The 21,669-nt window shown below is 45.1% G+C and overlaps 1 protein-coding gene across 1 annotated transcript in view; it reads left to right on the top strand.

The window, feature by feature from the left end:
- The window catches only part of CLASP1 (cytoplasmic linker associated protein 1), a 266,955-nt gene that overhangs the window by 137,292 nt on the left and 107,994 nt on the right, over positions 1–21,669 (top strand). The window contains exons 10-15 of the mRNA XM_089916904.1: positions 11,731–11,883; positions 15,213–15,286; positions 16,846–16,938; positions 18,125–18,270; positions 19,142–19,277; positions 20,317–20,387. Coding sequence (XP_089773030.1) covers positions 11,731–11,883; positions 15,213–15,286; positions 16,846–16,938; positions 18,125–18,270; positions 19,142–19,277; positions 20,317–20,387 — 673 coding nt within the window. The remainder of the gene's footprint in view (positions 1–11,730; positions 11,884–15,212; positions 15,287–16,845; positions 16,939–18,124; positions 18,271–19,141; positions 19,278–20,316; positions 20,388–21,669) is intronic.

Below are 21,669 nucleotides of genomic sequence, written 5' to 3'. Positions count from 1 at the left end.
GCCTTGAGCGAAGCGTCACACTGAGTCATAACTGCTGCGGGTTGTGTGTGTCTGTTTCCCACTCTGGACCGTGAACTCCAGGATGAGAGCCACGCCTTCCTGTCTGCATCCCACCTCCCAGCAGAGTACTGGGCACAGAGGTGTCCTTGGTAAATGAATGCAGAAGAGACGAAGGAAGGAAGCTGCACGTGGTGTGCTCTTAGTATTCTGAGGAGGTGTCCTCTCCAGTAACCCCCGCTCCCGCCCCCAAGGGGACAAGTCCACTGCCTCTGGGCATCCATCCAGTTTTGTTACAGAAGCAACAAAGTGGGTATTCTGAGACCACATCACCTTTCAGGTGACCCTGTGCCTTGGACTTGAACTTCCAAGTCACAGGCAGGCCGTGGAGGGTTTAGAGAGAATTTAAAAGTTGGTGCCACCTGGTGGAAGCAGATTCCTAATTTAGCTTTTTTTTTCCTTTACCTTATAAATGACGCATTTCTTTCCTGTGACCCTGAGAAAATTGCCATTGAGACCATCCCAAGGGTTCTTGACACGGGGGCAGGTGGATCCTTCCTTCCATTTTGGAACCAGCTCTACAGAAGGGAGTTTGAGGCATTCTTCTCTTTCTCAAAAGTGTCCCTACATTTCTTTTACTATATAACCTGAATTAGTTCTATGCCTTTTATAAGAGCATTAAAAGAATTCTGTTCCTCTAAAATATGACACAAATGAACTTTTCTGTGAAACAGGAACGGACTCACAGACATAGAGAACAGACTGGTGGTTGCCAATGGGGAGGGAGGTGGGGGAGGGATGGGTTGGAAGTCTGGGATTAGCAGACGCAAACTGTTATATATAGGATGGATAAACAACAAGGTCTGGACTTCCCTGGTGGCGCAGTGGTTAAGAATCCACCTGCCAATGCAGGGGACACGGGTTCAAGCCCTGGTCCGGGAAGATCCCACATGCCACGGAGCAGCTAAGCTCGTGCACCACGACTACTGAGCCTGCTCTCTAGAGCCCACGAGCCACAACTACTGAGCCCCCGTGCCACAACTACTGAGCCTGCACTTTAGAGCCCACGAGCCACGACTACTGAGCCCGTGTGTGACAACTACTGAAGCCCGTGCACCTAGAGCCTGTGCTCTGTAACAAGAGAAGCCACCACAATGAGAAGCCCCTGCACCACAACGAAGACCCAATGCAGCCAAAAATAAATAAATAAATAAATTTATAAAAAGACAAAAAACCAACAAGATCCTACTGTGTAGCACTGGGAACTATATTCAGTATCCTGTGATAAAACCACAATGGGGTAGAATATTTAAAAAGAAGAATGTATATGTATAACTGAATCACTTTGCTGTACAGGAGAAATTAACTCAACATTGTAGATCAACTGTTCTTCAATTAAAGAAAAAAGAATTCTATTCCTAATTCTTCAGCTCCATCCACATTTTTTTTTTTTTTTTGCGGTACGCGGGCCTCTCACTGCTGTGGCCTCTCCCGTTGCGGAGCACAGGCTCCGGACACGCAGGCTCAGCGGCCACGGCTCACGGGCCCAGCCGCTCCGCGGCATGTGGGATCTTCCCGGACCGGGGCACGCACCCGTGTCCCCTGCATCGGCAGGCGGACTCCCAACCACCGCGCCACCAGGGAAGCCCCAATCCACATATTTTTGAAAGGTTGCTTTTTTGTACTCAGGGCATCACACAGTGACAGAGTGTAACAGCTGCTGTTTGTTGAGCAGTTGGAGTTTTCCTACCTTTGCGTATATTCTTTCTAATCTGTGTGACACCCCCTTCCAGTGGTACAGAGAGCCCCTTGATTATAAATGGTACACCTCCACTCCAGGTATATAAGTAGAAAGGGGGATTAATTGGCTCGGGTAACCGAGGGGTCTTGTTTTGTCCCCAGGCACACAGACGCAGCGTTGGCCTCCGCTCTACCCCGACTTCTGCTCTGCCTTCTTCTGCTGGCTTCCCGCTTCCCTCTTAGGCTGGGGCCTCCCTTCTTTGGGCTGCAGCAGTGCTAGGCTGCCCTCCACCTGGCCCCAATCCTGCAGAAAGACAGGCTCTGCCGTGACTTAGGTGGCAGGTGGGGCAGAGCCTCTGGGTCCCGCCCAGCCCCGAGGCAGGGCTGTGGTCACAGGGGGGCGTCCCCCAGGTCTGTCGGAGCTGGCAGTGGAGGAGGGCTGCCTTCAGATGATCCCTGTTGGTGGGCAGTATCACTCTTTTTTCACAGACAGGGAAACAGGAGCCAGTTTCCATTCTATTCAACCTCTTTTTATTTTACTTTAATTAATTAAATAAAGTGGAAGCAGGTTTATTTAGAGAGATACACGTTGCATAGGCAGAAGGCAGGCTCCGTTTTTAAACCCCTTTTTCAGCCTCGAGGTTGGTCTTGATGGAGGTGCAGGCCGGTGGCCCGTGGCCCTGCGGGGGGACAGGCTCACCGCCCAGCGCCTGCTGTGCGTTCCTCCCCCATGAGGCCGGCCGCGGGCTCTGCCGCGTCTCTCCTGAGCTGCTAGCTGTAGAGCAGCGGCCAGCACGTTCTCCATCCGACGCCGAGGAAGAAGCGCGCCCTGACCTGCGCGGGGAGGGCTCATCAGTTGTCCCTGGCGGTGCCGGTGTCGGCGCAGCTTTGCTCTGGGTCCCCTCACCTCTCCTTTCCCTCTCCAGCTTCTGATCGTGTCTGCCCCAGTTGCTTCCCCTTTTTGCTCCCTTCTTAGGGGATGAGTAAGCCTGAACTGAATTTCCTCTTGTCCCATTTGGCCCCCACCCTCTCTGCTGGCTCATCTGCTCTGCGGGCGTCGGGTGGACATGCGCACGGCCGAGGGGGTGGAAACTCATCCTCGGCGTTGAGCTTGCCCGTGCTTCAGCTCTGCTTTTCTGTGATGGACAGTGGGTGACTGCAGCCGTAACACACTCTCAGCACCCTCGTCGCTCCCGTCGCGCCATGTCCGGTTTTGTTCTGTGAAATGTGCCAGTGTTTCCCGCCAGGTTAAAGTTTTTCTACGCCTTGTGCTCTGAAATGCCTAAAAAGCATTTCTTAATTTTGTACACAGGGCAGAGGAAGTTTTGTTTCAGAATATGGATATTGAAGGGTGTTCGTCACTGAGCACTGTTAAGTAGGACTGGTCCTAGTTAGTACTGATGCCAAAAGCTCAGCTTCTCTGTGCACCGGTGCCGAATCCAATCCCAGAGACAGAGTTCTGGGTGAAGCAGAAAAGAATAGCTTTATTGCTTTGCCAGGCAGAGGGGGACACCGTGGGCTCCTGCCCTCAAAACCGTGTGTCCCAAGCTGGGAGGATTTGATGAGGAGTTGTTTAGCAGTAGTTCAAGGGTGGGGTTGCTGTTCTGATCTGCCCTTTGGAACTCAGGGAAGGTCATGGAGGCTGGAGTCTTGCCTACAAGAAACGGGTGACAAAAAGGCTTTCATGCCCAGAAGCCCCTCAGGGTCCTTCTTGGTTTCACTGCTGGTCCATACTGACTGGATTTGGGGGTGGGGGTACACTTACCCCACTCCCCATATTTTGACGGAGAGGAGTGTAGGAACTTTGTAGAGAAACAGCCTTTTACCCAGCCACCTGCCGCAGGCAGTGTGGTTTGCACCTTCATGCCTCTCTAGGCACCGTCCAACTTTGGTTAAAAGTCAAAGCTGGTGAGGACAAATGGGCGAGAAATACAGTTTGGATAATGAGCAAAGTAACTTTTCTTAAGTCTTCTGATCCATGAACGTGAGCTGTCTTTCCATTTATTACGTCTTTAGTTTCTCTCAATAATGTTATGCAGTTTTCAGCAAACATGCTGTAACGTAACTTGTGTTAAAGTTACTCCTAAGTATTTTTTTTTCCTTGATGTTCTTGTTAATTGCTTTCTTAATTTCATTTTTGGATTGTTCATTGCTGATGTATAAAAATACAATGGATTTTTCCATTTTGGTTTAATATTCTGCGACCTCTCTGAACTCATTTATTAGTGCTAATAGTTTTTTTAGTGAATTCCTTAGAACTTTCTATATACAAGATTGTGTCATTGTGTGAATAGAGATAATTTTAGTTCTTCCTATTTGCTAATTGTCCTGGCTAGAACCTCTAGTACAGTGTTGAATAGAAGTGGTGAGAGTAGGCTTCTTGTCTTGTTCCTCATCTTAGGGGGAAAACATCTAGTCTGTCACCATTAAATAAGATGTTAACAGTGTGTTTTTTTGTGTTTTGTAGCTAGTCTTCATCAGGTTGCGGGAGTTCCCTTCTAGTCCCTGTTTGTGGTGTTTTTAGCATGAAAGGCTTCTTCCCCCCACCCCCGCCCCAGCATTGTCAAATACTTTTATTGCGTCTACTGAGCATGTGTTTTTGTCTTTTGGCTTATTAATATGATGATTAAATTAAGTTTTATATATTAAACTAACATTCCATTCTTGGGATAAATCCTGCTTGGCCATGGTGATAGTTTTTTATACGTTGCTAGCTTTGGTTTGCTGATACTTCGTTGAGGATTTCTATGTCTGCAGCCATAAGAGTCACTGATGATTCCGTGTTTAAGAAATTATCTTAATTAAGTACTTTTCTTAAGTAAGCAAAGACGTGTTGTAAGAATTAAATAAAACAATGCACAGAAAGTACTGAGCACCGTGATTAGCACACAGTGGCCAGTTTACATGAATTGCTCTTTTTGTGTGGTGGTTGTTTGTTATCACAACTCAGATCCTAGCATCTTGAGTCAGATGCACATAGACTTGAACCCTGGCTTCACCCCCTCTTAGTTATTAACTGTGTGACTCTAGGCACTTGGATCTGGCTGCGTTAAGATTTTCCGCCTTTAACGTGGAGTCATGATAGTGCTCCCCTCTTAGGGTGGTCGGGAGCATTTGATGAGAATAGGCACAGCCCCAAACACGGCCTGGCACGCAGGTATGTGCAGACCTAGGTGTGCGTTCACTGTTGCTGCTTTTAAACACATGACTGCAGTGGTGTTATGAGGGTGAAAGATTTGAAATAATCGAGCTATCTATAAGCGATTGATCAAATGTTACATATGTGAGCAGTGTAATAGTAGTCTTCAAAATGGATTAGACAGATACAGAAAAAATATCTACTAAATATTGGTAGTGGGCAAAACAGTTTTTGTTGCATATGTGTGCGTATAATGGTAGGTTTATGCATGCATTGAAGTCTGGAGATGCATATATATCGTTGTGAACAGTTTAATTTTGGGGGGTTATGATTGATATAAGAGGGCTTTGACTTGTAATTTTTAAATAGGTATATGTTTTATCAGAAAAAAGGAATAAAGATTTCTGACTGGTAGGACATCAGGAAGGTTAAAAAAACATTTAGGGTTGTATTTACCTTACTTTCTTCATTCTCCCTCAGATATTGTCAGACTTTGTTTGACTATATTATCTAATGAAGCCCTATACATTTTTAAAAGCAGTAAAAGCTTCTGAAAAAGATACGTGAAGAATGGTTTGCATCCATTCACAAGTTTTGACTTCTTTCCTGCGGACTGCCAGAGTTAAGTATCTGATTGCCCTACTGTGTGTTGGCCCAGGCTCTGTGGTAGGTGTTAGGGATTCCAGAAGAATGTGTCTGCTCCAGGGACAGAGAGACAGAACAGATCTGCACACAGCTCATCACAGGGGGAGTCGGAGTAAAAGGCAAGGCGTGTATGGCTGTGCAGCCCAGAGCAGGACAGAGCCGGGGAGGCTCGCCGAGGATGGTGTGTTCAGGATTACACAGGAGTGTGTTTGGTGTATGGGGCCGTCAGCCATGGCTTAGAGCTGTGACAGATCAAGACAAGATATTCGGGGATATTTACGGAAAGCAGCCTGCCTTTGGGCTTATTATCGTGTCTCCGTGCAGCCTTCTCTTGGGATTGCTAATTATGCTCCAGTTACTAGGCTGCCACATTTCTCATTCCCTTGGAGGAGAATTTCAGTAACAGGGAGTGGGCGAAGCTGAAAGCCTGTTGGGGTATCAGCTTCCACAAAGTGACCCTGACAGAGGGAGTTAGTTGTCTTTATAAAGAGAACGAACGAGGAACTTTCTCCCCGTTGGACCTGCGTGGGTCACAGCCTGCCTCAGGGGAAAAAAGGAAAAGCTTGGAGGTTTAGGTTCCGGCCTCCCTGGCAGATGGACAACGGGACAGACACCTCCTCTTAGTTTCTGTGACATTTTGTTCGTCCTCATAGATGAGTGTATACATTTTCTAAACGGACAATATGATCCAAAACTTGTAATTCCAAGTTCTAAACACCAAACTTGAAGTCAGTCTTTAGACTGATATGTTTTTCTGCCACTCCTGGACCTGAACCTCTAGTCACAGTGCTGTGCGATGGGTCTGTGTGATGACTTTTGACCTAGAGTCTGTGTGTGGCTTGTTGCTTTGTATCATCCCCGATCCAGCCTGGTTACAGCTCAGTCCTGAGGCTGCCGGGGCTCTGCCGGCCCTTCCTTAGGGGGTTCAGAATGTGGGTCAGTTCAGGCCGATGGAGGGACTGCTTCTGCCCCCGCCTGTGCCGGCGCTGGCCGCTCGCCAGCCTCTGTCCAGCATCTGGACCACAGTTGAGGACTTCAGCGCAAGTTCACAGACTTACTCAGCCTTGAGGACTAGGCTGGTTTGCTCCTAAGTCCACGAATGACTGTGTGTGCTCTCTGGACTTTTCATGTTTTTCAAAAGGTTCTCTTCTGTGTTTTAAAACCTCTATTGTATCAACAGTTCTTTGGGGCATGCTGTTTTACTGCTGTTTTCCACTTCACCATGGCTGCCTGCTAATTGGGTTACCAGGAGTGGGGTGATTGAGAGTTGGATGAAAATTAGCGTCACACTGTAGAAGTTTCACGCGTTATTTTTAAATGTCTTGTCCCAATGCTGTAAAAGGGGGAATGGAACTGGGGTGATTTTTAAGAGATTAAAGGAACCGAAGGCGCCAATGAGCTTATGCCAGGTTTCTACCCCAGACTGTCACACGAGAGAAGTGACCCTCAGAATGGAAGTCTTTGCAGTGGTGCCAGGAGATAGAATTAATTATTTCTTTGGGCTCAGGGAGAACCGATCCTTCTCTAAGAACGTTTTCTGTGTAACAGATGTTTTCTTAATGTGTGAAAAGTTTTAAGTTGATGTAATAGCAAAAGCTTGCATAGCTAAAAATATTCATTCTCACACATGTGTTTGCCTTAGTTAAAGCTCTAGAAAAAGAGGCTGTATTCTAACAGATGTCTGCCTAGCTGAAAAGCCTAAAGAAAATGGGAATTTAAGTGACTCGTAGAGTTCAGTATGGATTGATTTAGTTGAAAGATACTGAAACATATTAGATCCAGAGACCACGAGACCCCTCACCCTGGACTGGATCCCGAGTGTGTCTCCTCTGTGACCGAGTGCGGTGGCAAACACAGCTCGTTTGTCCGGGTCGGGAACGGCACCTTCTACGTAAGAGAAATTTAACCCCAGTTAACTGAAACTGGGTACCTTTCTGAGAGCCTAAGCCCCTTTTGGATTTGATTTTAATTTCTGGGTGTCCCAAAAGCTGGGAACCAGAGGGCAAACTTATTTTTAGACGGTGTGTTAGTTTTCAGATAATAGGCTCAATTGACTTTTATCCTCCAAACACCTCTCTGGGCAAATTTAACCTGGTAAATGACTACACCCTCGTTCCTGTTCCCCTGAATTTCTAACTCAGATAGAAAACGTGAATTACTTTCTCTGTTAGCACATGGATCCCATGAACAATCATGTAATCTTGCTGGTGCAGCGTCGTGGTGATGGGCACGCGGTACTGCGCTTTTAGGTTGGGACACGTGATCTGACCCCTGCACTGGGTTCTAAGCCTTGTGAGTTCGGGGTGTTTTCTGTGTGCGTGTTTGCTTTTTATAGTTTCTGTTTAGCTGTCGGGCTTTCAACTGTCACTTTTCATTCACATCACTGTGCTTAACTCCTGTGTTCCATCCCCCTTTCTCGCTATTTCTATATTTAGTTGCTTCTAATCTGTTTAGAAAATTCAATAAGTAAGCCCGTTAGATTTGTTTCCAAAGGGGAAGTAAAGAGGCTGAGTCGGGACTGTTGGAGCTCAGTTTTAAAAAACCTCCCCCTGGCTGCCTTTCCCCCTTCCCTTCCTTGGGGGGCCGTTTCCACGCCGACACTGGTGATGAAGCAGCTGCGTCCTCGGTGCAGCGGACGTAATGTGACATCTGCAGTGAACGTGGACAAGTTGTGATTAACTTTTAAAACTACAAGCTCTTTGAGGACGAATCTGAACCGCTTCCATTCTCTTCATACTTGCCCAGTTTTCTGTGTGGCATCCCTTACAGCAACATATATCCTAACCGCCTGGATATCCACATGCCGACATAGATGCTTTCTCTGGCCGTGAGGTTATCCTCCTTGTAACATGAGACTATAAAAAGAATGGAGACCAAATGTTGAGTATTTTATTTCTGCCTTAAATAATCAGTTATCTTTTACAGTAGTTAAAATACGAGAAGAAAGTCTTATATTTATCCACATATTTACTATCACCAGTGATCTTCATTTCTTAATGTAATTCCAAGTTTCCATTTGTTACCATTTTCCTTTTGCCTGAAGATCTTCAGCATTCCCTGGAGTGCTGGTCTGCTGGTGATAAATTCTGGTTTTGTTTGTCTGAATAAGTTTTAATTCAGCCTCTGTTCTTAGAAGGTATTTTTGCTGGATGTAGAATTCTAGGTTAATACTCCTTTCACCATTTTCAAGATGTCATTCCGCTGTCTTCTGGCACACATGGTTTCTGATGAAAGCTGTTGTCATTTTGTTCCTCAGTATCTAATGTGCCTCTTTCCCTCTGGCTTCTGCTGGCAGTGCAATTTCACGTGTGTCAGACTGCTGGATATCATCCTACAGATCTCTGAGACTATTCCTCTTATTTCTTTTCTTCTTCAGGCTTTTCTTTTTTTTGTCTCTATGCTTAATTTGGGTTAAATTTTATTGCTGTGTGTTTACATTCTCTCATTTTCCCCTTCTTTTGCAGTGTCTAATCTGCTTTGAATCCCATTTCAACGATATTTTCATTTCAGCTACTGTGGTTTTTTAATTTCTAGAAGTTCCATTTGGTCCTTTTAAAACACCTTCCTTTTCTCTCATTGTGCCTGTGAGTTCCTTTACTCCTTGAACACAGGTGTGGCAGTTTTAATGTTCCTGTCTGCAGGTTCCATCATCTCTGTCATTTCCTAGTGGGTCCCTATTTTTTGACGTTTTTCTCTCCTGATTATGAGCCATATTTCCCTGCTTCTCATCTGTTTATGAAGTTTTGCTTAGATGTTGTGTGTTGTGACTGTTACGTTGTTGAGCGTCTGCGTTTTGTTATAGTCCTTTAAAGAGTGTCATGCTTTGTTTGGCAAAGCAGTTGAGTTACTTGCAGATCTGTCTACTGTCCTTGAGACCTGGCCCCACTACTAGGCTTGCTCTCTCTGGGGTCTCTACTGAATGCCTCCAGTGAGTCACCGAGAGCACCCCAGCTCTGGTGCTCGAGCATCTTCCTACCTTGTGTGGACTTTGGGGGTTGTTCAGTTTACAGTCTCCTGGCCATTTTTTGCCCTCCCTTAGGGCATCTCACTTACACGGCGTGGCCCAGAACTTAAGGCATGCCTAGAGCTCTCTTTCAGTGTGGCTCTCTCTTTTCCAGCACTCGGCCCTGCCTCTCCCAGCTACCTGGCCCCCCTGGAGTCTGGTCTTCATTTTCTCCACTTAGCAAGGCTGTCAGGCTCCCTGGCCTGGGTGGCCTGGGAATTGTCTCCAGGCAGGAACTTGGGGTGATTGTAGAGCTCACCTTGTTTGTTTCCCTTCTCTGAGGCATCTCAGCTCTGCACTGCCTGTTGTCCTGTCTGAAAGTAGTTGTTTTACATATTCTGTCTGGTTTCTCTTAAGAGGTTAGGTCCTTGCTAATGCATCATTGCTGCAAGTGGAAATTCCAGGAATTCCAGTGAAATCGGCCCACTGAAAATAATTCTCAATAACAACGCATTTCTACATGGCATGCCTGCCTGCGTTAGAAAGGCAAAGCTAAACACAATTTACATGCGTTTTTGAGTGAAGCGTAGTCGTGGTCGTGTCCCCCACTCACTATTAACCTTCCCCACAGCCCGGGGCTGTCACTGTTCTCAGTGGAGTAATGACACAGCCCCGCAGCGTGGCCGCGTCACGACAGCGGTCCACATGCTCTCGGGGCTCCTGTCAGTGCCCAGTGGGTGACCTCGTCCTGTACTTCAGACCGGGTTTTACTCTTGCAGCGGCCTTGTCAGTGTGCTCTGCAGTGTAAGAATCACTTCTGAGCCCACGTGGGAAGTCTGTGCTAATAGACCACTGAACGCCTGAATCAGCAAGACCTTGCTGTGTGGATTACAGCACAGCTTGCCCAGGCGATGGGGAATGTAAAGGCGTGTTGGGGGAAGCTGTTTGCACAGGGATCTGCATTTGTGAGGATGGGGTTCCTCCCTCCCTGACTGTTGAATAAAAGAAGCCCTGTGATTTGAAGGGGATTGTTGGTGAGGGTCCTGAGTAGACACAAGACTTGGCTGTTGATAGTTCAGCTGAGAAGCAACTAGAGCAAGAAAAACAGGTTATTTGTATCTGTTTTTTGGTCAGCAATTATTTGCTTCAGACTTTCTGGTAAAAACCTAATGCCTGTTTTCAGAAATCATGAATATTGCCGGCTATGGACGTCAGTTTTCTTTTTTTGTTTTTAATGACTCCTAAGTTCTTTGTTTAGCCTCCTGAATGACCCACACGTGCTCTGTATAGTGTATCGTGAGAGCTTTAATTTTTGTGCCATCAAAATGCTGTTCATAAATATGTTCATTTTTATAAGCCCAAAGTTGGTTTTCTTTTTTTAAATTTTAAATACAACTTGAGGAATATTGGTTGGGTTTCCTGCTGTTTAGAACATTTAGAAGTTAATGAACTTATGAAAAAATGCTCAACTTCACTATGAGAGGAATGCAACAGTAAAGAAGAGGCTTGCTTTTTTTTTTTTTTATATTCAGCATTGGCAAGGATGTGGCAAGATAGGCCCTTCTTTGAATTTCCAGGAAAAGTACGTATTTATATGAGGTTTCTGAAAATAAGGTTGGCTGTACCCGTCAAAAACTTTATTATACTCTTTGACCAAGTAATCCTTCTTCCAGGAATTTTTTTTTTTCTTAAAATTATTAGAAGTTCAAACAAAGATGCAAGTAGAAAGGTATCTGTTGCAATATTGTTTCTAATGGTAAGTTATTAGAATCACCCTAAATGTCTAACAATGAAAGTATTTTTCATTTGTGCCATTTTCCAGTTGCAAAGTACCATGGAACCGTGAAAATGGTGTTTATGAAGAATGTTTCATCATGTGGTAAAATGGACATATTTGAAATACACAGTATCCAAAAATGAAATATAGTTTCATGTTAACTATTAAAAAAATGCATGAGAGAATGGTCAGAATTATGTCAAATTGTTAAAATAACTGCTCCTAGGTGGTAGTTTTATGAGAGGTTATTTTCTTCTTTATGGTTTTCCAGAATTGGGGTGGAGAGCATTCCAGATGTGTGAAAGCAAACAGGATGTTTGTAGCTGCATTCTGGACTCAACTAAGGCTTTTTTCTAGACCTGGATGGGCACCTCAGATTCCGAAAGAGTTGGCAAACCATTCATCTCTAAGACTAGTTGCTGTTTTCAGTTCAGGTGAAAAAGTACTTAAAAATGAAAACAAAAAACGATGTCTGTGCTTATTCTTCAGATAAAAATTTTGATGATGAGGATTCTGTGGATGGTAATAGGCCTTCTTCTGCCAGCTCTACGTCATCCAAAGCTCCAGCAAGCTCCCGCAGAAACGTTGGAATGGGGACTGCCCGCAGGCTCGGCTCATCCACTCTTGGATCCAAGTCTTCAGGTAGGACCGAGCCCGGTGTGGTACCGCGGGGTCCGCTCTGCCGACGGTTAAAACCAGACGTGCGTGATACTTGCCTTGTGCGTCCTTAAGAGGTGAAGTAATCCTGTTGGCAGTACACTTCCACTGGCTCTCCTTGAATTAAATTAGTTCTCTGCTGTGGATGCTGATAAGCTGGTAGGCTGTAAGTCTGAGCTGCTGTGTTGCCACATTTGCTGAGGCGGAGCCTCTGGGCGTGTGAACCCAATATAGAGCGGAGCGCGTGGTACCCTGATGGCCTCGGGCTCCAGCCATGCCTGACACTACCAGGGGGCCTTTCAGCCAGTTGCTGTGTATCAAGACGAGACTGTCCGGGCTTCCCTGGTGACGCAGTGGTTAAGAATCCGCCTGCCAGTGCAGGGGACATGGGTTCGAGCCCTGGTCCGGGAAGATCCCACATGCCACGGAGCAGCTAAGCCCGTGCGCCACAGCTGCTGAGCCTGCGCTCTAGAGTCCACGAACCATAACCGCTGAAGCCCACGAGCCACAACTACTGAGCCCGCACGCCTGGAGCCCGTGCTCCGCAACAAGAGAAGCCACCGCCATGAGAGGCCCGTGCACCATAACAAAGAGTAGCCCCTGCTCACCGCAACTAGAGAAAGCCAGCGCGCAGCAGCAAAGACCCAACACAGCCAAAAATAAATAAATAAAATTAAAAACAAACAAAAAAAAGACTGAGACTGTCCAGAAGTCAGATTGTACCTTATGTCTTTAAAATGTATTTTGTTCCTGTAGGGATGCCGAATTAGTGAATGGTAAGGATTAGCTCCCTGAGGCTTTGAACGTTGATATATAAGGATTTCTTCCCTAATCCCCCTGCTATCCCATCCCCCAGTTTAGGCAGTTTTGAGTCCTTGTTATAGACAGGTTTCATTTGGCTGTCACATTTTAAATTTACATGCAAATTACCTACTTTTAAAAAAAATGCTATTGAAGTATAGTTGATTTACTATAGTTGTGTAAATTTTTTACCTCCAAAAAAATCACATAGCTGCTGCTCTTAGAACCGCGCTTACTGTCAGCAGTGGGCTCTTGGCTCAGCCAGCTGAGCTGAGGTAAAGCCGAAGTGAGGACCCGCGTTAGGACGCCACCTCCTCCTGCTGGCCTTTCTTGCTCTCTGCAGCAGCCCCGGGCGGCGTGTCCTGACTCAGCGGCTCAGCGCCCTCGTAGCCTCTGCACAGCGTCTCTCTGCACAGCGGGAGCTGTGCTGGCGGCAGAGGGAAGAGCTGGGCTCGTTTCTTACGTTTGTGTTGCTCTTCCTAGTTCTTTCTAATCCTTTACTTTTTGGTTCCTTAAAAATTTTTTTTGTTGTTGTTAAAGAGCCTAAATTCATACAACATGAAATCAAACATTTTAAAGGTAACAATTCAGTGGCATTTATTATCTTCACAGTGTTGAGCAACCAACACCTCTGCCTGGTTACAACACAGTTTCATCCCTCAAAAGAAGACCCTATCCCCTTTAAACAGTTCCTCTCCGTTCCTTCCTTCCCCAGCCCATGTTTTGTCTTTAGGCATTTAGCTATCTAGAAATTTCATAGAAATGGAGGCATCCAATATGCAGTCTCCTGTGTCTGGCTCCTTTCCCTTGGCATAATGTTTTTGAGGTTCATCTCTGTTGGAGCATGTATCAGTACTTTTTTTTTAAAAAAAATTAATTTTTGTCTGCGTTGGGTCTTCGTTGCTGCGCACGCGCTTTCTCTAGTTGGGGCGAGCGGGGGTTACTCTTCATTGCGGTGCGCGGGCTTCTGATTGCAGTGGCTTCTCTTGATGCGCAGCACGGGCTCTAGGTGTGCGGGCTCAGTAGTTGTGGCTCGTGGGCTCTAGAGCACAGGGTCAGTAGTTGTGGTGCACGGGCTTCGTTGCTCCACGGCATGTGGGATCTTCCCGGACCAGGGCTCGGGCCTGTGTCTCCTGCACTGGCAGGCGGATTCTTAACCGCTGCGCCACCAGGGAAGCCCTGAACAATCTTCCTAATGTGTTTTCTTGATCCGTTTTTGAGTAGCATCCATTCCATAGACGAGGCTTAGAAATTTTCTGTGTCATCAGATCACTTCTTTTCCTTCCCTTCCCTCACCGTTCCCCTTGCACAAACCCGACCTGCGTAGATTGTGCAGAGGTACCAACCCTGTCTTCCCCTCAGACCTGATCCTGTCCTTTTCCGTTTCGTCTAACGCCATAGTCGTGAGTTTCCCTGTTGGCTCCCCGTCAGATGCCTCGGGCCCAGGGACTGTGCTTGGCCCACGAGTCCTCTTCGGTATGTGGTGCCAGGCCTCACACAGAGGAGCGCTCAGCTCAGCACCCATCTGCTCGGTGGGACGCAGTCCTAACCTAAAGCAGACACAGAGCACCACTCACAGTGTGTTACTGTTGTCTGTGTGTAGTTTGCTTGTGAATGCAGAGTAATAGTCATCAAGAGTGATGACACGTATTTACCGCTGTAACGAGTTGTCTTTAAAGCCCTTTCTGTCTAGGTGGTCCATGAGCACCTCAAACTCCAGATAACTTGTCTGGTAAGAAGCTCTAGAAAAGCGCTTGGACTAATCAATATAAATCATTAATGAGGGTTACAGGGATGACTGTAGATAACCATTTGGAAACCTTTATTATGAAGAAAAAACATCTGATAAAATGTCACATGATTTTCATATGTGAAGTGACGCTCATGTTAGCAAACAGAAAAAGCTTTCTCCCAAATGATAGCAATTATAACAACTTTTAAGTAACAGAGTATCTTACAGCAACTTCGTGGGGTCAACTTGCAACTGACATGTACATGAAAAATTGACAGTTATCATGAGTTAAAGGAAATGAAAATGTTTTTTTCCTTTTTTCTTTCGAAATAATGTCTGGAGACCAATACGAAGTTGAGATGAAACTGTTAAATTCTTTATACCTTATTTGAATGTTTCACAAAATTGCTAGATTCCTAACAATGACATAATTTCATTTATTCCCTGAAGAATTAAAATTTCTATTATATGTTTATTTGGAATCTTTGAAAAGACTTATACGTTAATACAGTATAAACCATCTAAATCCTTTAACGGCTAGACTGGCCCTCCTTAAGCAAGTAGTGTCTTTAAATGGTTTTAAGCTAACATATGTTACACTGTAAAATTACTATACTTTATCTTAATATTGAAAGTCTATAATGCTTGTCAATGCCACAAAAACTCTAAACTTAAGACTTAAAAAATAGTTACAAATTTTCCAAAATATAATTTTGATTTTGTATATTCAGACTCCTCCGATGCACATTGTTTACGTTTTAAAAATTGATCTTTTTTATAGCTGCAAAAGAGGGAGCTGGTGCTGTTGATGAAGAGGACTTTATTAAAGCATTTGATGATGTGCCTGTAGTCCAGGTGCGTGAGGATGTTTCGTTTGGTTAAAAACAAGGATGGGCTTATGCTTCAAGTTTCACTTTTCAAGTGTGCGACACGCGGAGTTTCTTACCAGCTAGGGTAATTCTGACTGTCAAGCCCACAGGAGATCTGAGGTTGCAGACCAGGAAAAGAAGAGCAAAAGTCACGGCCCAGGATGACCTTTCAGTAAGAACTGAGAGAAGTAGCTTGCTCCTGCAGTGAGTGTGTGGGTCAGGTCACCTAAAAGAGGGGGAAATGAGGGATTAGGTTAGAAGAGAGAACAAAGAAGCATGCTTATGTGGGGATTTTCCTCAGAAAGAAAAGCTTGTAAAGTTGAAGGATTTGGGTGTCTGAAAACTACAAAAAATGGTTTCATAAAATCTTAGTTTATTCCATCTCGATGCTCCCCTTAAGTACCACCTAACAGATGCGGCAGAGTTGCTTGACAGAAGCTGGGGTACAGCCACACTTTTCAGACTGCTTTGTGCCTCAGCACTCTCATTGATCGGGGCTTGTGCTACATCAGGTGTCCGTGCTCTGGATTCCTACAGCGCTTAATGTCTGTGTGAATCCCTTGTCACCTGCTGCTTCGTTGCCGTGTGTGTGTATAAAGCAGGTAACAGGTGTTTTAGGCTCAGGACCATCCTTACGTCCTTGACCTTCCCAGCATGCCTCACTCTTGGTTGTTTCTGGTTTCTTCCCCCCCTCCCCCACTGTCTTATGAGTAATATGTGAGGATAAATGAGAGAGCAGACCTGGAAGTATTTAAAGTTGCAAGGACAGACGTACTTGCTCTATTGCGCTTCGCTTTGTTGTGCTTCACGGATACTGCAGTTTTACAGACTGAAGGTCTGTGGCCACCCTGCGTCGAGCACGTCTGTTGGTGCCCTTTTTCCAGCGGCATTTGCTCACCTCGTGTGTCTGTGTCACATTTTGGTAATTCTCACGATATTTCAAACCCTCCATCAGCAAAAAGATTACAGTTCACTGAAGACTCAGAGGATGGTTAGCATCTTTTAGCAAGAAAGTATTTTTAAATTAAGGTATGCACACTTTTTTTTTTAAGACATCATGCTATTGCACAGTTAATAGACTACAGCCTAGGAGACCAAAAGAATTCGTGTGACTTGCTTCATTGCGGTATTCACTTTATGGCAGGGGTCTGGAAGCGACCCGGCAGTGTCTCCGAGGTCTGCCTGTATAATGTGGTGTTACAAAAAACGCTAAGAGTAATCAGTGACTTGTGCATCACTGCCGGTTCCCCAGTGGGCTTTTTCCTCTTTTGTGCATGAAATTATCTGTTAACTTATAGTAAAGCCATATTTGAGGCAAGGTTATCCATATGTGGGCATCGGATCTAGTCAGTATGCATTCAGAGCAGGAAAGAAGCTCAATCTAAGACAAACTTGACTAGATGTTATCTTGAAGGCCCTTCTGAAAAATGAAATAATTTCTTTTACTGGGCTTACTAAGTGCGCTTGACTTCAGGTAATTAAGGAATAATCTTTGTTTATTCTGTAAATTTTCTCCTGTTGATTGTAAATTAATTTTGCTTACAGATTTACTCCAGCCGAGACCTTGAGGAGTCCATAAACAAGATTAGGGAAATATTATCTGATGACAAGCATGATTGGGAGCAAAGAGTAACCGCTGTAAGCCACTGACTGTGTGATTACATTTGCATTCGATATTTACACGGTCTGAATACTTTGTTATGAAACTGGGGTGCAGCTCTGATAAATTTTAAATAGTAAATATTTTAAATATAAGCTTCCATATTTACACGTCGCCTTTTTAGTAGATTACTTCACTTCTTCAAACATGCCAGCTTCTATCTTTTTGTGTATCCTGCACTTTTAGCAGAGACCTACCTGTGGTACGACCGCCGCTCCTACGACCTCAGTAAAGATGTAGTTCTGTGACCACTGGCGAGGAAAGCGGCTTTTTAGTGACGTTTTCAGTGTGTGTCTCTCTATCCCTTGCTTTCTTCACAGCACTTCTGCTCCCTCTGTTTTTAAAAGTGGATTAATGGGGCTTCCCTGGTGGCGCAGTGGTTGAGAGTCCGCCTGCCGATGCAGGGGACACGGGTTCGTGCCCCAGTCCGGGAAGATCCCACGTGCTGCGGAGTGGCTGGGCCCGTGAGCCATGGCCGCTGAGCCTGCACGTCCGGAGCCTGTGCTCCGCAACGGGAGAGGCCACAGCAGTGAGAGGCCCGCGTACCGCAAAGAAAAAAAAAAAAAAAAGTGGATTAATGAAAAGAAGTGGGCCGAACATTAAAGTGCAGGGGCATTACGTGAAGGCGTGTCTTTTCTGAGGAGAGCGATCATGCGTTGGTTGTCTGACAGGAAGAGGGCTGGGAACACTGCTGTGTGTCTGTTTTGGATGCACACTGGCCCTTTAGTAAAGACACAGCGGCGTGTACTGTGCAAACGCTGTAGCGTCGCTTCTTCCTATGATTCACTGAGTGAATGGCGGTTGGAGTGGGGTGCGGGGGAAGGTGAGCTCAGGGAAGGAGCTTTTACAGGCTACAGTGAGGGTTTAGTTACTCTATCCTTAGCATCACAGCATGTGTAAGTCACTAAACTGTTTCCCATTAAAAAGTACGCTTTACAGAAGAATTGTAATCCATTTATCACAGACACTAATTTTAAAGATTACTAGTTCTTATTTATGATACCTAGATATATCAGCAACTATTTAGTTGGCTGAATTCTTTTTGGAAAACTCTGTATCGTTTAACTTTGATATTGATCTCTAATATTTGATGGCCTCTGTTGTTTTGTATATTCTGTTCTAAGAATTGTTTTGTCTGTCTCTTCGTTCTCTCCATCCCCTTAGCTAAAAAAGATTAGATCTTTACTTTTGGCTGGTGCTGCTGAGTATGATAACTTCTTCCAACATTTGCGTCTTTTGGACGGAGCCTTTAAACTATCGGCTAAGGATCTGCGCTCTCAGGTAGTGCGGGAGGCTTGTATCACCTTGGGGTAAGGATTGCAATGCTCCCGATTCTCACATCATAAAATAGCCTCATGACGGTGCTTCAGAGATGGTTCATTGAATACGCCCACTGGGTCTCTTTCATGGAACTTTCAACTGGTCTCCAAGACCCATTCCAGTTACGCTTCTGTTGACACTTTTACAATAGTTCCTGACCAGTTATGTTAAGTCTGACAGATTTTAAATTTTATTCAGTGACTTAGCTCTGAAGCCTCTATTTTAAACTTGAAGCAGTTATTAATAATATGAAAAAATGAAATTTTGTAAACTTTTTTCCTCAGCTTTTTCACTGATGTTGCTGGCAGGTGATAGCATGATTATTAGAATGTTTGTTTCTAGAAGAGTACTGTAGCTATAAGGTTAAAGGCATGTACTGCAGGGAAATTTTTTTTTATCCTCACTAAACCTGTATCAGTATCTAAAACTTCTGTCTTAGAAAATATGTTAGAATATCAGAGCAGCAGCAGTAGTAAGGTGGCTTTGCAGCTGTTTAAAGTTTTGACCTCAGACACTGAAGTGTGAATGTTGTATGTTAAAAATAAAGAAAAAAAGGGGGTGAAAGAGCTTTTTCATATTTGTGTTTTATTAGTATATGACTAACTTGTTTTTTGCTATTTTAAGAGTAATTAGTTGGAAGTGATTTATTTATTTAAAAAAAAGAGCAAACTCTTGGGCTAGTGGCTATTTGCGAAGTCCTCTATATGCACATTGGAAGTATTTGTAGAGTATTTTTAACTTAGACCTTTGTCCTTTATCCTTAGATAACTTTACATGAAGGCTCTAAAATGTTAAGAGGGTTATGTGCTACACTGTTGGAAAGAACTATGACTTCAGTTCAGTGTTCATTTCTGGTTATAGGCATCTGTCATCAGTGCTGGGGAACAAGTTTGACCATGGAGCTGAAGCCATTATGCCAACGATCTTTAATTTAATTCCGAACAGTGCCAAAATTATGGCCACCTCTGGTGTTGTAGCTGTTAGGTTAATCATTCGGGTGAGTATGTTTTGGGGCCGTACATAGACTAAGCAAGTGGTAAATATTGCTGGTTGATAAGCAGTTATCAGAGACATTTTTCATTTGAGTGATTATGTACGTGGAATAATACCGTACGTACGACATTGGCCTTTTTACCCCACGTAACTATCGCACATGAGCCTTTTACGTTCCCTGGTGTGAACTGTGGGTGTGACGTATAGTTACTGAGGTGTTGCTCATCCACCGTCATTGGTTTTAAACATTTGAACACGGGTGTCTGCTTCTGAGTTTATACTCTGTTCTTTATGTGTCCGGGTATCACTTCTGTTCTTCTCTCCCCAGCTGTTCCATTTTAGGTATTTGTGCTTGTGGTTTTGTTATTCACCTGACATTTTATTTAAATAATTGTACGTAAGCCCAGAAACAAAATGTTATCTTCAGTTAAGTTTTCAAAACACTCATTTACTTAAATCCAAGTAATTAGCCAAGTAATTTACGTGCAGATTTTCAGTAAAACCTAATAGTTCACAAAGGCTTAATAAGTTCTGCGCATCACCTTCTCCCCACTGTCAAGTCCCTTTTCCCCAGAGGCAACCCTTGAAACTGGGTCTTGATGTTGACTGAAATCTATCCAGAATATTCGTGATTACTGTGGGTTGCTTACTTCATATTATTTGTAGTTCTTACTGTTTGCACTGCCTACTTGAGGTATTAAACCAAAAGCCGTTATCAGACATTTCTGTTGAAATAGTATTAAACTATATTGGCCTGCTGACTGCTTTTTACTCATTCAGATCTCTACTGCTCAGGTAATTTAGACTTCATACCAGTGATTTGTTTTGATTTTAGACTGACTGACTTGTCATCACGTTGCCTGCTTTGGCTCTGTAAATTCTGTCATGCCCTTTGGCAATATCCAATGAAAGTCTTTCTCCTTTTTAAACTCAGTGAAATTCTAATCTGAATATGCAGGTGCTTTAGGTAGGTTAGTAAGGAAGTGGTTGTCTTAGCTCTGCATTTTCAAGTGTTCGCCTCTGTGTTTTGCTCTTTTCCGCAGCACACACACATCCCTAGGCTAATACCCATCATAACAAGCAACTGTACCTCCAAGTCTGTCGCCGTTAGAAGGTAAGTTTTTAAAGAACTTTTCTCATTAGTTTTGAATTGTTTAAAAACCGAAACAAGTTTCAAATTTACCTCCATGCAAAAACCTTTATGTTTGAGATGGTTAATATGATTTACGATTGCTGTGATAGATGCCTTTGGACTGAAGGCTCATGATCTCAGTTGTCTGGAAAGCTAATTTGGAAGGCCTGTTACTTCTGTCTGTGTGTGTAGTGTGAGAGCGAGTGTGTGTGTGTGTGTGTGTGTGTGTGTCATGTGGGAGGGGCGGGGGGGAGGGGGAGTGTACCCCCTGCACATTTTCTTCCTGCGATGGTGCCTCTGCCTCTGTCATTGGTCTGCCCCATTCCCTGAGTGAAGGCCATGGCTGCCCGCCTGGAAGAAACATTGTGAAGATCAGCGGCCGTTCTTTATATTAACATAGATAGCAGGAGGTGTGTGTTGTTTGCAGCTTCTGGTGTGATTCCTGGCACTCTGAATCCTGACCATGCTTGTGCTGCTGTCACAGTGACTGCACGTCGCTACTCAGATTTATCACCACAGGCTAGAACTGTTAAATGCTAGGGACCGAAGTGTTACCCCCTGAGCTTCTTATGTTGAGGGGAGGTAGACCCTGAAGGTACAGCCTGGGTGGCCCGCAGGGGCTTTGTCTTGGGTCCTGCTGAGGTGCCCCAGCCCACGTGTGGGATCAGGGCTCTGTGCTTCCAGCTCGGATCTGTGGGTCTGGACTGGTGACTCAGAGGCTTTCGAGTCCCTCTTCCCAGGAAAGTGTAGATACACAGAATTTTTGTGTAGGTTTTCAGAGGATTCATGGACTTAAGCCTTCAGTACGACTAGGTCAGGAGCTTTGTGGGGTAAATGAACGGCCGGCCTGGACAGCAGGGAGCCTCTCGGCCCCGTTCCTGTGGTTCTGTGTCTTGATCCAGCCCAGGAGAGGGCCCTTCACTCCAAGGCGTCTAGCCCAGCCGCCCCTTGGCCGCCCGCTGTTCCTCTCCTTTCCTAGGCTGTCACGTTGGACCCACCAGGGTTTCACAGGCGGGGGGATCCTTCCAAGCATGAGGCGGCCCCCATCGCTGTCGTGTTCCCAGCCACATGGAAGGCAAGGGAGACAAGCGGGGAATGAGCCAGCTACGTAAAGCCAAGGAGAAAGACGCATTATCCTTCCGCCGAAAAGGCTGACTGTTCCAGCAGCGTGGCTCGGTGGAGTGTCGCTGACCCACAGTCCAGCCGCCCTCGGGGGCAGAGCAGCTCCGGGCACCCCCCAACCCCCCAAGGCCAGCGCCTGGCC

The sequence above is a fragment of the Delphinapterus leucas genome, chromosome 8, assembly GCF_059928025.1.
Source record: "Delphinapterus leucas isolate spDelLeu-1000000601 "Yukka" chromosome 8, BTC_Dleu_Yukka2, whole genome shotgun sequence".
NCBI classification, from domain to species: Eukaryota; Metazoa; Chordata; class Mammalia; order Artiodactyla; family Monodontidae; genus Delphinapterus; species Delphinapterus leucas.
This window is presented reverse-complemented; position numbering and strand designations above follow the sequence as displayed.